Source organism: Euleptes europaea, chromosome 2 (assembly GCF_029931775.1).
Source record: "Euleptes europaea isolate rEulEur1 chromosome 2, rEulEur1.hap1, whole genome shotgun sequence".
NCBI classification, from domain to species: domain Eukaryota; kingdom Metazoa; phylum Chordata; class Lepidosauria; order Squamata; family Sphaerodactylidae; genus Euleptes; species Euleptes europaea.
Window position 1 is genome coordinate 92,471,590 of NC_079313.1, and position 13,191 is coordinate 92,484,780.

Sequence of the window (13,191 nt, forward strand, 5' to 3'; positions counted from 1 at the left end):
GCTTTAAAGAAAGATTAAGACAGATGCATGGGGGAAAAGCTCCATCAATGGCTACTAGCATTGTTGAGCAGACCTCTGAATAATAGTGCTGTGAGGCAGCAGCAGGGGAGGGCCTCATACTCTATGCTCTGTTAGTCTGGCCCTCCAAGAAAACTGGTTTGCCACTCTGTGAAACAGTGTGCTGGACTAGTTGGACCAGTAGTCTGATCCAGCAAGCTCTGCTTATGTCCTTGTGTTCTAGTCAGGTCTCACTTGAATGCTAATGATTTGCCTTCCTGTTTCAGCAGCCTTATATATCACTGTGCCATGGAAGCTTGCTGGGTGACCTTTGGCCCATGGTACACTCTCAGCCTAACCTTCCTGACAGGTTCTTGTAGGTTATCCAGGCTGTGTGACTGTGGTCTTGGTATTTTCTTTCCTGATGTTTCGCCAGCAGCTGTGGCAGGCATCTTCAGAGGAGTAACATTGAAGGACGAGACACTGTCCTTCAGTGTTACTCCTCTGAAGATGCCTGCCACAGCTGCTGGCGAAACGTCAGGAAAGAAAATACCAAGACCACGGTCACACAGCCCGGATAACCTACAAGAACCAATGAACTCTGACCGTGAAAGCCTTCGACAATACTTCCTGACAGGGTTGTTGTGAGGATAAACTGAAGGACAGAGCAATGTAAGCTACCTTGGGCCCCATTGGGAAGAAAGGGATTGAATGAAGTAAATAAATAAATACCTAGGATGCCTGTGTTAGTCACCACATCGACAGAGTCTGCCTGAGTGCCACTCATATGGAGATGTGACTTTGTGCTTATTTGTGCTATTTGTACCAATTTATGAATGTTGTTACTAATGTAGGAAAGGAAAAGGAAGAATACATAAGCTTACACTCATGCCACAAAGTGATCAAAGCCACAAATGAGTTTAGTCCCAAGAATGAAAATGCCCTGTGTGAATGACCAAAGCCAGTCTGCTATTTTATAGTTCAGGTCTGGCCAGCATTTGGATTTGTGGAGGCTATTCTGTTATTCAGATGGGATCTAAGGGACAAAAGTGAATTTTACATGTGCATGTGTGCATACACACACACACAGTGTAATCTTCTGTACAAAATTAGTACCATCTAGCACAAAATTAGTACCATCTAGCATGGAGTTATGTGTCCATACATGGCCAGTCATTAAATGCAAAATCACAGAGAAACAATTAACATTAAAATGTGGAATATCTCTGTTACAATTTCAAATTGTTTTCCTTTTTCTTACAAGAGAAATTGGGGGCAAATTTTGTCACATTGTGACTAAAAATTGGTAGAATAAATAGAGCCAAGTAAAATTGCTTTGGGGAAGATCCAACCCCCAAACCATCCATTAACCATTCCCCTACAGTTCAATCAGATTATCATAGAAAGTCATAGCTATCTAATTTAATGAGAATATCCCCACAGACAGGTCTAAAATTGTATTGGTCTGCTCATGGTGATATATCTAATAGATCTTCTCAACTCAGTGGAAAACGTGGACCCTCAAAACCACCAATAATTGAAGCCAGTGTGAAACATCTGACCCAATGTGTATTACTAGTACTAAGGGGAAACATGCATTGAAAAACAGAGAAATCTAGGTACTATCCATAGATGAGTACATATCCCATGAGAAAAGAATTAAAAATAAAGGAGTTTTATTGCTATGTTTCTGTCCTTGCAGTAATTTCCTGTAAATCTGCAAATCACCAGTACTGTAATAGTTAAACGGATTATGCAAAACTAAGCTTTTTTTCTGTACGGGATGGTCCCAAACAAGTTGCAGGATGTCATAATTGCTTCCTGGCCTAAGGCAAGAGCATTTCATGTCGAATCATCTCTTTTCTATTCAAATACATGTATGGGTGACTTTTACCCTCGAAGAACTGAAGGATGTCATCATACCTTTGCAGAAGGAGGTGGAGGCAGAGGACTTTCCTCTTGTGGCAACAGAAAGCAAATCTTTCCTCAGTGTCAGGGAGGTGTGGTGCCCTAACGCTACCTGCTTAAGGCAAGGAGCACGTGGCATTTCTAGTGAGTAGACAGCAGTAAACTGTAGTTATAATGTGGGGAGGGATAACCATTTGTTATTTTTGGCTTTTTCCCATTTCCCTTTCACTGGTTTTGATTCCAGTTCAGATCAACCCAAACTACTTCAGTTCATATCTGATGCAAAACAATTAAATCAGTCAAAATTAGGGCTGCAATGAGTATCTTCTGTTCTACTATTCACTTTGAAAATTGCACATCTGATAGTCCACGGGTTTTACTTAGTTTTATTTTGCTGAATATTCTCATTGTTTTGCTCCTGCCTGGCATCCTTTGCTATTCTTGGCTACTGCTTCCTGTTGGCACCATTTTCCTTCTTGTTTTCCATCACAGTCCTTGGTCTTATATGCCCATTCTGCCATTTGGCTGGGATTGGCTGGGATGACTCATGTGATTTGTGCCTGAGATGTCATCATTGGACACATAGCATTATGGCATCATCAGTACAATGGTGTGAGACTACCACTGATAGAATTAAACAGAAATGAGAGTATATGAGGCTGGGGATTGTACGGGCAAAGAAAAAATGAGAATGAGAACTGCATGGATACAATGCAGCCATGTCTGTAGCCAGCACCGAAAACTGCTGCTTTGCAGCACAAGGTGTTTTGCAACACTCTAAAAAAGAACGTGAAAAGAGGTAAAGAAGGTCAGCAAAACTATGACAAAAATGCTGCTTCTCAAGTGAAGTCTTAAAGCTAATACATGTGGTCTGGCTACTGATTTATCAGCTGATTTCTCATCAACCTACATTTTGCTACACACCTGGCAAAGGTGACCTGACTACTTATCATGCACAGATTCAGTGTACCACCTCTTACCCTACATTAAGTTAGTTTACAAAGGTGTGTGGAACTACTTTGTGTTTGTGATGGGATGCTTAAGCAAGTACTTCACCAAGATCAAACAGTAATTTGGATGGTGCATGGGTAGGGTTGCCAACCTCCAGGCGACAGAGATCAGTTCCCTGGAGAAAATGGCCACTTTGGCAATTGAACTTTATGGCATTGAAGTCCCTCCCTCTTCCAAATCCTGCCCTCCTCAGTCTTCACCCACAAAATTTCCAGGTATTCCCCAACCAGGAGCTGGCAGCCCTATGCATGGGCCATTTCCCCCCTCATGTTGCCTTTAGAATGGGGATCAAAAGGAGAGGACTATGGTGGCAGTAGTGGAGGAGGAAATAGTCAAAAGGGTGAAGTGCCTCTGTTACCTTCACCATCTGGTTAGTTATTGAACAGATCCAAGGGATTAGACCAGGGAATGTTATCTAAACTTGTATCTTCTTGTAAACTTCATGTGTGTGGTGGTAGGAGGAGAAGTTGTTTGTTTTGCCATCAAGCCACAGCTGACTTATGGCGACCAAGTGGGGTTTTCAATGCAACAAATATTCAGCAGTGATTTCACATTGCCTGCTTCTGGATATTAACCCTGGACTTCCTTGGTAGCCTCCCATCCAAATGCTAACCAGGGTCAACCCTGCTTAGCTTCCAACATCTGACAAGATTGGGCTAGCCTGGGCTATTCAGATCAGGGCAGGTGTCATATTTAGAAGCTGTTAAAGATTGTTATTAGGGTTGTACAAAAAAATTTTTTTAGTAAATTTAGGGCTTGGGTTTTTTGGCCTGATTTTTTTTCAGTAAACCCGAAATAAGCTGAATACCCATACTGGTAAATATGGGTATTCAGCTTATTTTCAGGTTTCCTGAAAAATTCAGGCCCTTTATAGTCAATGGGGATTTTTTCAAAGCTCCTGGGGTGGCATTTTTGGAGGTAGAGGCCCTGAATTTGCAGCATGGCTGCAAGGGACTCTCTGACAGTCACCGAAGTTTGGTGAACTTTGGGACAAGGGGTCCAACTTTATGGGTTGCCCCCATCCTCTAAGCATTTGCAAGCTGAGCTGTCCATCAGGTTCAAAAGTTGGGTGTTGCCAAGGACTGGCGGAAAGAGCCGATTCCAGGCTGGCGCCTCAAAGTCTGGGGTCTGCCTTCGTTTCTGGGTCACTTTGCATGATGTCCATGCAAATGAGCTTCCAAACGGAGGGAAAAGGCTTAAATGCAAAAGAAATAAGGCATAGAAAAAAATTCTTTTGGTGGCAAATGACAACCTGTGAGCAGTCCTTTATTGTGGTCATGAAAAATCTGATTCAAAGAGATGGTCACCGTGCCGGAAAACAAAGCCTCTACTCAGGACAAACTTTTTTGGGAAAGCAGGTTTTCATGGGGGGGGGGGGTTGATATTGGGGCCGACTGAAGTAATGACCATGGGGGCTGTCTGAAGAAGATTGCTCATCCACATGGATGAAGAAACCTCCTTCAGAAGTTGGTTCTTGTAGGTTATCTGGGCTGTGTAACCATGGTCTTGGTATTTTCTTTCCTGACGTTTCGCCAGCAGCTGTGGCAGGCATCTTCAGAGGAGTAACACTGAAGGACAGTGTCTCTCCTTCAGAAGCCTGGTAGTTTGCAGCTGTCTGGCTCTTTTTAGTTGGGAGGTTTATCCCTCCGGACGGGACTCAGTGAGCCCCATCTTTTAAATAACCCTATCTCAAAAGGTCCCCAATTACGGGGCCCTAACAAAACCAGTCTTAAAAAAAGGAAGCAAAAGGGGAGAAAGCACAGAGCCATGCCTCTGAGCAAGGGGGAATAGCCGAACCCAAAAAGCCGAATATCTATTCAGCTTTTTTGGGAATCGCCTATTCGGCTTTATCACCAGGTTTTGGAGTTTGGTAAACCCGAAATTTACCAAAATGGCTAATTTCAGGTTTATTTTAGGTTCGGGTTTATCGATATGCACAACCCTAATTGTTCCAATCTAAACTGGGGGTGGGGAATCCTCAAAAACCTCTATTTGTTTTGAAGTGGGGTATCTTGATTATCATTTTTTTCAGAGAATGGTTGACTGCTTTCTAGAGAGACGCCGAGAGTTTCTTCCAAGATCTAGTCAGGGCAGATGTATTTCGGCAGAATTAACTGGATTGGTCATTGCTTAAATTGGATCAGACCATGGCCAATGGTGGAAAAAATGGTTTATTCTGGTTCTTCTTTGTCTCATGCAGAATAGGTTCTAGGTTCTGAGCCTCATGTATTTTGATACAATGGCTCAGACACCATTACATCAAAGCTGGTTATGGCATCCTCTGTAACATTTTTGCATAACTTGCAAACACCAGGCCCATGAGCAGCTTGATAAATCCCATTTTTGCTGCTTCCCTTAACAGAAAGAAGCAAGTGATGCAATACTGGAAGTGAAGAGAGGGTGCACACACATGTTGGGTAAAATCCCAGACATGGGGAAGCACCAGTGTCTATCTGGAATACATCAGACTTCTAACAGTTCAAGAACATGAGCATGAGACTAATTGTGCTCAAGAGATAATTTTTGAATGAAAGAAAAGTTCAGGAATTGGGAAAGAGAGACCTTAAAATACTCCTATTCTATTCATAAGCCTTTTCACAGTTACACCCATGCTACTTTTTTTCTCCATGCTGGGTGGATTACAGGAAATGACTCCATAGTCTAAACTGTAATTTGGAACTGCTAGTCTTTCTGGCACCTTCAATTTCTGAATCACTTGTTAATGGCTTAATTCTTTACATTCAGCTGTACAGCGTTTGTCTCTGTAATCTATTTTAAGAGGCTGTGTTTTCTATAGATTATAATATAATAGCAGCTAATTATTTAAAGTGGTATGGGGGGCATGTCAGAGTGGGGAGGAAGAGCAGCAAGGAGTGGGGAAATGGGGCTTCTCCTCCCCAATGAATCCTCACTTCAACCCAAGGCTGCGAGACTGAATGGGCTTCATCACGAGCAGGTCCCATAGAGGACCCTGTGACCTGTGGCCTGGACGGGGTGGGGTTTGATGCAGAGAGTGAAGTGCTGCACTTTTAAGGGGCTTCTAGCCCATGTCTTTAAAGGGCGTAAAGACTCACAGCCAGCAGCAAAAACATGGTACCGTATATACTCGCGTATAAGCCGAGTTTTCAGCCCCAAAAAAGGGCTGAAAAAGCTGAACTCGGCTTATACGCAGGTCAATACGGTAGAGGGGGGAGGGAGGAGGGAGGAGGGAGGAGGAAGGGGGAACTTACCGCCGTCACCGCCTTACCCCGGCCGGGAGCAGCCTCCAGAAGCTTCCTGCGGCCGCAGGGAGGCCGCGCCGCTGCCCCCGCCGCTTTTCCCCAGCCGGGAGCGGCCTCCAGAAGCTTCCTGTGGCCGCAAGAGGCCGCGCCGCCGCCCCCGTCGGGCCTGTGCCACTTCCTGCCGCCAGGAGCGGCCTGGGGGGCCTCCTGCGGCTGCAGGAAGGCTGCTCCCGCCAGGCCCGCGCCACTTCCCGCTGCCAGGAGCGGCCTAGGGGGGCTTCCTGCGGCTGCAGGAAGGCCGCTCCCGCTGGGCCCGCACCACTTCCCGCCACCAGGAGCCCGGTCAGGTAAGCCTGCGGGGGGAGGGGAGGGGTTATAAGCCGACCCTCAGCTTATACGCGGGTGCCCAATTTTCCCCCATTTTTAGGGAGAAATTAGGCACCTCTGCTTATACGTGGGTCGGCTTATACACGGGTATATACGGTAAGTAATGCACGGCTCTGTCAGCTCAAAATGTTATGGATTTTGAAGCATTACAATTATTGAATTTTCGGATAAGGGATATTCTACCCGTACTACTCTACTCTAGGGCTCTAGATTTTAAGGGTTTGCACATCAAGTTTATCATTTATGGTTCATTTTGGTTGTAAGTGCTTTTCTTATTGTTCTTTATATTGTATTATATGTGTTTGTTTTCTTTATTTAGGAATATCATCCCTCACCCTAGGGATCCATCCTCCATCCCAAATTTCTGGTTTATAAGAATATGAGCAGAGCCCTTCTGGATCAGACCAATGATCTATACCTAGTCCAGCATCCAGCTTCCTGCAGTGGCCAACTGGATGCCTGCAGCTAAAGCCCCTCTCTGCTGCTGTTCCCATCAGCTAGCATTGCCTACAGACATGGAGGTCTCATTTAGCCATTGTGAATAATAGTTATTGATAGACTTATCCTTCATAACTTTATCTGATCTCCTTTAAAGCTAAGCTAGCAGTCATCAGTACACACCATGGCAGTACAATTTAATTTTCACTGTGAGACAATGTAGTTTCCTTTATCAGACCTGAGTCTACTGATCAACAATTTCATTCAGTGACCCTGCGTTCTAATATTCTAGGGAAACGAGGGGGGGGGTTTCTCTCTTTACTTTCACGACACCTTACAGAATTGCATAAATCTCTTTCGCCACACCTTACAGAATTGCATAAATCTCTAGCCCTTTTAGACATTTCCCCCCTAAAATGAACAGTCACAAACTTGTTTTGAAGGTTCTCCAACCCCTCGATCATTTTAATGGCCTTTTTTGGCACCTTCTTCAGCTCTATGACATTATTTTTGAAATGGAAAGATCAGAAATATATACATTAATTTTTAATCCCTTTCCTAATAAAACCTAGTATCGAATTTGCTCTTTTCACTGCTGCCACACATTAAGTAAACATTTTCATTGAGCCATCCACATTAACCTAAAGATATCTTTCCTGGTCAGTCATTACCAGTTCAGAGGGTGTCAATGTACATGAAAAGCTGAAGGGTTTTTTTTAACCCAGTGTCAGTGTATCACTTTACATTTATTTAACTGAACTTCATTTGTACCATGCTGCCCACTTACACCACTTTGGAGAAATCCTTTTAAAACTCTTCATAATACACTTGGCTTTTGTTCATCCTGAATAGTCTGGTACTATCTACAAACTTTGCCACATCACTACTCATCTGGATTCTAGATCATTTTTGAACAAATGGCACCAGTCCTAACACAGATCCCTGGGGAACCCCACTGCTTAATGTGATCTATCATGTGAACTGTGAATATATTGCTCCTTTCTGCTTCCTGTTCTGTTACTAGCTCATGAGGGAACCTGTCCTCTTACTCCATGCATGTTCAGAGGCCTTCTGGTGAGGGGACTTGGTCCAAATCTTTTTGAAAGCTCAAGTATATTACCTGTCTCTCTACCAGATCATCTTGATCCCATGCTTGTTAACACTGTCAAAGGACTCCAGAAATGTGTTGGAGAAGCAAGCCTTACCTAAGTTAACAGCAGTTTCGTAAGGGAATTTGTATTAGTTAAATGGTGTAGCTGCGGGCAGCCCAATCCTGAAGTGGGGGGGTCAGATCCATGGCAGCTGGGAGTGGCACAGTTGTGCTGCCTCCTCACATTCTTCCTGACCACTGAAAATGAATTTTAATGTACTTAAAATACAAAATAGAGCAAAATTTCCCATTACCTCCAGCAGGGCTGCGCCACTAAAAAAGGTGGTGCAGCAACACTACAGTGCAAGAAGGCATTCCTGGGGCAAAAGGGGTGAGGAAGCAGACTAACGGCAGTTCCTCCCCCAGGAACACTTCAGGAATGCCCACACACACACCAATGTGTGCTTTCCCTTCCAGGAAATTCCTGCTGGCGTAGCTGCATTTGCAGCGGGGGCTGGCAGAGTTCCGCGACTCCCAGACCGTGATGAGGTGGCACCTATGCCAGGGTGGGATCATGCCGGCTCCTAAAGAGCTCCGGCCCCCCTTCAGGAATGGGCTGTGTTTTCACAGGAAATTATAAAAGTTGGAATATCCTAAATCAGTAGTTCTCTTACACACAGACAGAAGATCAGATCCTTCTGTGCTCTTTCACATCTTGTCTGCTTTGGTTAGTGAGCATCATCAAATCACCCACCCCAATTAGACTGCAGGGCTGGTGTGCTGCCTATTCAAAATGGGGGCAAGTGGAATTACTATTACCCCTACCACTGGGTGTTTTTGGAAAGCTGCAAGGTTACAGGTTCTTCATATTTCCAAGGATGTTCCAGTTTTTCATAACCTCTTTTAAGTCTGCTGGCCTTACACTGTACAACACCACAGAATGTAGAGTGCTTGGCAATAAGTTTCTTTTTGAAAAGTGTGAAGAAAGTAAAGACTGCCACACTCTGTTCCTTTACATTAATCAGGATTTATTAGCCAAAAGTTCATAATAATCAAACAAATTGCAAAAATTAATGTGTAAATGATATAAAGCCATCTAAACTTAGTCTAGAAAGTCACTGATCCCAAAAGAACACAGATCAGTTCATCAGACTTATTTTGTGAAAGTAAAAAATATATATATGTTTTTAACCCCATTCCTAAATACATTTATCTGGTAATACATTTCATGGTTGCACTAGAAGTTGGACTGGGGAGATCTGAGTTCAAATCCTTGACCAACCATGACACTCCATGAATGGCCTTGGCATAGTCATGATCCATCAGACTATCATAGACAGAGGGTTGTTAAGAGGATGAAATGGGATACCCTATGTTATTCTGAGGTCCTTGAAAGAAGGATGAAAAACAAATCAGTAACAGGATAAAGTAATTTCCACATGTGCTATTAACTAGATTTCTTTGCTTTAGTGAAAAAAAATCATCCATTTATCAATATATTCTCATTAAGAGAGAGTCAGCGTGGTGTAGTGGTTAAGTGCAGTGGACTCTAATCTGGAGAACCGGGTTCAATTCCCCACTTCTCCCCATGAAACCTTCTAGATGACCTTGGGCCAGTCACAGTTCTTTCAGAACTCTCTCAGCCCATATGGAGGCAGGCAACAGCAAACACTTCCAAATGTTCCTTGCTTGAAAACCCTACAGGGTCGCCATACGTCAGCTGTGACTTGATGGCACTTTACACCATATTCTCATAAAAACACCTGCATTACAGCGGCTCATTTATAGACTGATTGTTGTAGCACACATTAAACATTTCCAGTTATATAGATGTCAGTGAATTAACTGAATCAATTTAAAATTTGTTAGCATTCCATAATTATAGTCACATATAGGATTTTCTTACAATTTTTTATGATTTGATTTGGATTTGTTCAAAAATGAGCTGTTTACTTTTAAAGCAATATTTTTAACGGAAGTCTTATTATTTAAGCAATTATAGGATTGTTATATGAAAATACTAGGCGCTCCCAACGCATTTTTTTATGGCTCACTGATTTTTTTGTTTTTAATCATTATTATATGATTCATTTCCATAGTGTTTGAAAGTGCCCATGATTGGACTGCTCATTAAGATTTACTGTTCCTGGGAGCTTCTTGTAGCAGAAATGTTCTCTGAATTAAGCAGAAAGGTGGTATATGCCATCTCAACTTCCTCTTTGGAGCCCTAGAAGAATGAACAGAGATCACAGTTAGAGGTGTGCATTCATATTCATTTCAGATCCAGATTTTGGGGAGGCGACTGGTTCTGTTAGCCTGAATTTTTAGAAGTGTCCTTACTTGTTTGGGATTCTGTTTCATGCTGTGTGTTGTTGTTTTCCATATTCCGGAATTTAGGACCTTTTTTTTCCTCCCCATGATCTGCTAACTTTCTGCCAGAGGCAGCAGGAGGAGTGGGGAGGGAGAGCAAGGAAGCTGACTCTAGCAAACAACTGTTAGTCTCTTCCCTTCAAATTTTAAAGAACCTTTATTTTCTATTAGAAGACCTGACCTCTGAACTCCAGATAATATAATGGCCCTCTAAAATTTAAAGGTAAGAGAGGTGCCAACTAATAGTCAGGTAAACCTGGTTTCTGGAGGCCAGGTCTACTTTCCATGGGAAGTAGTTCATACAAGATCTCCCATTATCACATTTATTTTAGCCTTAGGAAAAATTGAACCTGCTGAATTCACTCTTCTATATTACTTTTAGATACGGGGGCTCTCTCTTCCTTGGTACCCAGTAACATTTTTTATTTTTTTTTACAAACTTGCTTTTCAAGCCCTAAAACTTTATGACTATCCCATAAGTACAGCTTCTTTCCCATCATTTGGGTTTTGGTTCCTAGGAAATGAATAAGGTAAAGGTAATGGTTCCCTGTGCAAGCACCGGGTCATTCCTGACCCATGGGGTGACGTCCCATCCCGACGTCTCCAAGGCAGACTTTGTTTGCAGGGTGGCTTGCCAGTGCCTTCCCCAGTCATCTTCCCTTTACCCCCAAGCTGGGTACTCATTTGACCGACCTCGGAAGGATGGCAGGCTGAGTCAACCTTGAGCCGGCTACCTGAAACCGACTTCCGTCGGGATCGAACTCAGGTTGTGAGCAGAGCTTTTGACTGCAGTACTGCAGCTTAACACTCTACGTCAGTCATGTCCAAAGTCCGGCCCAGGGGCCAGTTGCGGCCCCTGGGCCGGTTTAATACGGCCCCCCAACCTGTTTTGCAGAGAGAGAAAAGGGGGTGCATGGGGGCTGCTCCTGTGCTTTGCATCCCCGACCGAGGGGGCAATGCTTGGGCAGAGGGTCGCCTCGATTGGCTGTCTCAGCCCCACCCCCCGGAATGAAGGCCAGCGAGTCTGAAACCCTAGAGAGGCCACTTCCTTCTTACCCAGACTCCACCGCTCCAAACCACCGCTCTTAACCATTACACCATGCTGGCTCTCATGGGGAGAAAAACTCCACATTCCTCCCTGCACGGGAGATGTCAGAGTGTTTGAATCTTGGACTCCATGAGAATGAAAACCAATTTATTTCCTGGCTCAGATGAGGGGAGGACAGAATACCCCCGGCATGGTTGAAGGGAGAGAGTCAACAGTCCCAGAGAGGCACATGAGTGGGGGGGGGGAGGAAGAGTTCCTGCTCCCTCCCTACAGAAGGAAGATTTAAAAGCTGGGGGGCATCCGGTGAGCTGAAAGGGGCTTTGGGGAAAGGAAGGAATGTAGCCATGGTTTTTGTGGTGCAGTCTGTGGTTATGGGCATAATAAGTATGCCGTTTGCAATAAACTTTGCACAAAATAGTTAATTTGCATTTAATTAATTTAATTAAGAATGTCAGGCAAAATGGTCGGCCCTCGCGCATGTTCACTTCATCAAATCTGGCTCTCTTTGAAAAAAGTTTGGACACCCCTGCTCTGCGCCATGGGGCTCCTAGGAAATGAATACCCTGCTAATATTTCCAGAATAATAAAACTAAGAACATGAGACCTGTTGCTTTCAGCATAAGAAAATGTTAAATTCACCATTTCAGAAGTTGGACACGGCAGTGGTGTACTTAACAAGGAGTTAAGAAGAACAAGGAATTGTATAAGGAGTGCCAGAAGGTATTGAGGGGAACTTTGTTATGCATGCTCTGTAACTTCAATTAAATACTGGGTTTCTTCTTAACTTTTTAATTAACATAGCTTCCTCTTACCCTTTTTGTTATCTTTGGTGCTTCCTTGGGACTCCCGGTGGTAGATTTATATTCTGTAAAGGATGAAATGTTTAGGACTTTAGCTTGAAAAGAATAAAATATTCCATCTGTTCACCAAGTCTTACACAGGACTACAAAATTTAATTTATTAAATGTTTGCTGATGAATAATTCCAATTCACAGCAAACAGCTATTGCTTCCATACCTTTAAGAGCAGCTTAATGTGCAAGCATCAATGAGTAACCATGCTTATCCTGAATGCTATGAAAAATTATACCTTCAGAGGTCTGCTCTGTCAGCAAACCCACCTGCTCTTAAAGGCCTAGGAGTTTATCAGGGCTGCATACAGATACTGCTGGATATTGCACTGTGGTTCCCCTGTAGCAACCATTCACAACTGGATTTTCCTGGTGTGGTCAAGGCATTTATTCATTCATTCATTCATTAGATTTCTATACTGCTCTACCAAAGCTCAGGGCGGTTTATAATACAATGACTATCACAACAATGTAAAATTAAAACCAACACTTATTCCAATATTACAGGATTCAGCACTGTGAGTCAGAGGCATCAAATTGACCAGCAATTACACAGAGGATAACAGCCCAAACCAGTATCCTAAATATAGAGGGTTGCCTGTCAGAAGAGTTTTGCTTTGGAGGCCCTGCAGAACTGAGATAAATCCAACAAGGCACAGACCTCCCCTGGATTCTACCAGGAAGTTGCTGCCACCGAAAATGCTCTAGACCTGGTAGAAGACAGATGGGCTTCACAGGGTCCCGGCACCCTCACTAAACCGCTTGATGAAGAGCGGAGCAACCATGGGGGAATATACAAGAGGAGGTGGTCCCTCAGATATATTGGGCCCAGACCATGTAGGGCTTTAAAGGTAATAACCAACACCGGAGC

General features: G+C 43.6%; 1 protein-coding gene across 1 annotated transcript in view; it reads right to left on the reverse strand.

Moving 5' to 3' along the window:
• Window positions 1-10,189: 10,189 nt before the first annotated feature.
• LOC130473314 (polymeric immunoglobulin receptor-like) overlaps window positions 10,190-13,191 on the reverse strand; it is a 46,010-nt gene continuing 43,008 nt past the window's right edge. Inside the window, exons 15-16 of the mRNA XM_056844837.1 lie at window positions 12,283-12,335; window positions 10,190-10,279 (exon numbers count right to left, since the gene is read on the reverse strand). Of these exons, the coding sequence (XP_056700815.1) occupies window positions 10,190-10,279; window positions 12,283-12,335 (143 nt within the window). The remainder of the gene's footprint in view (window positions 10,280-12,282; window positions 12,336-13,191) is intronic.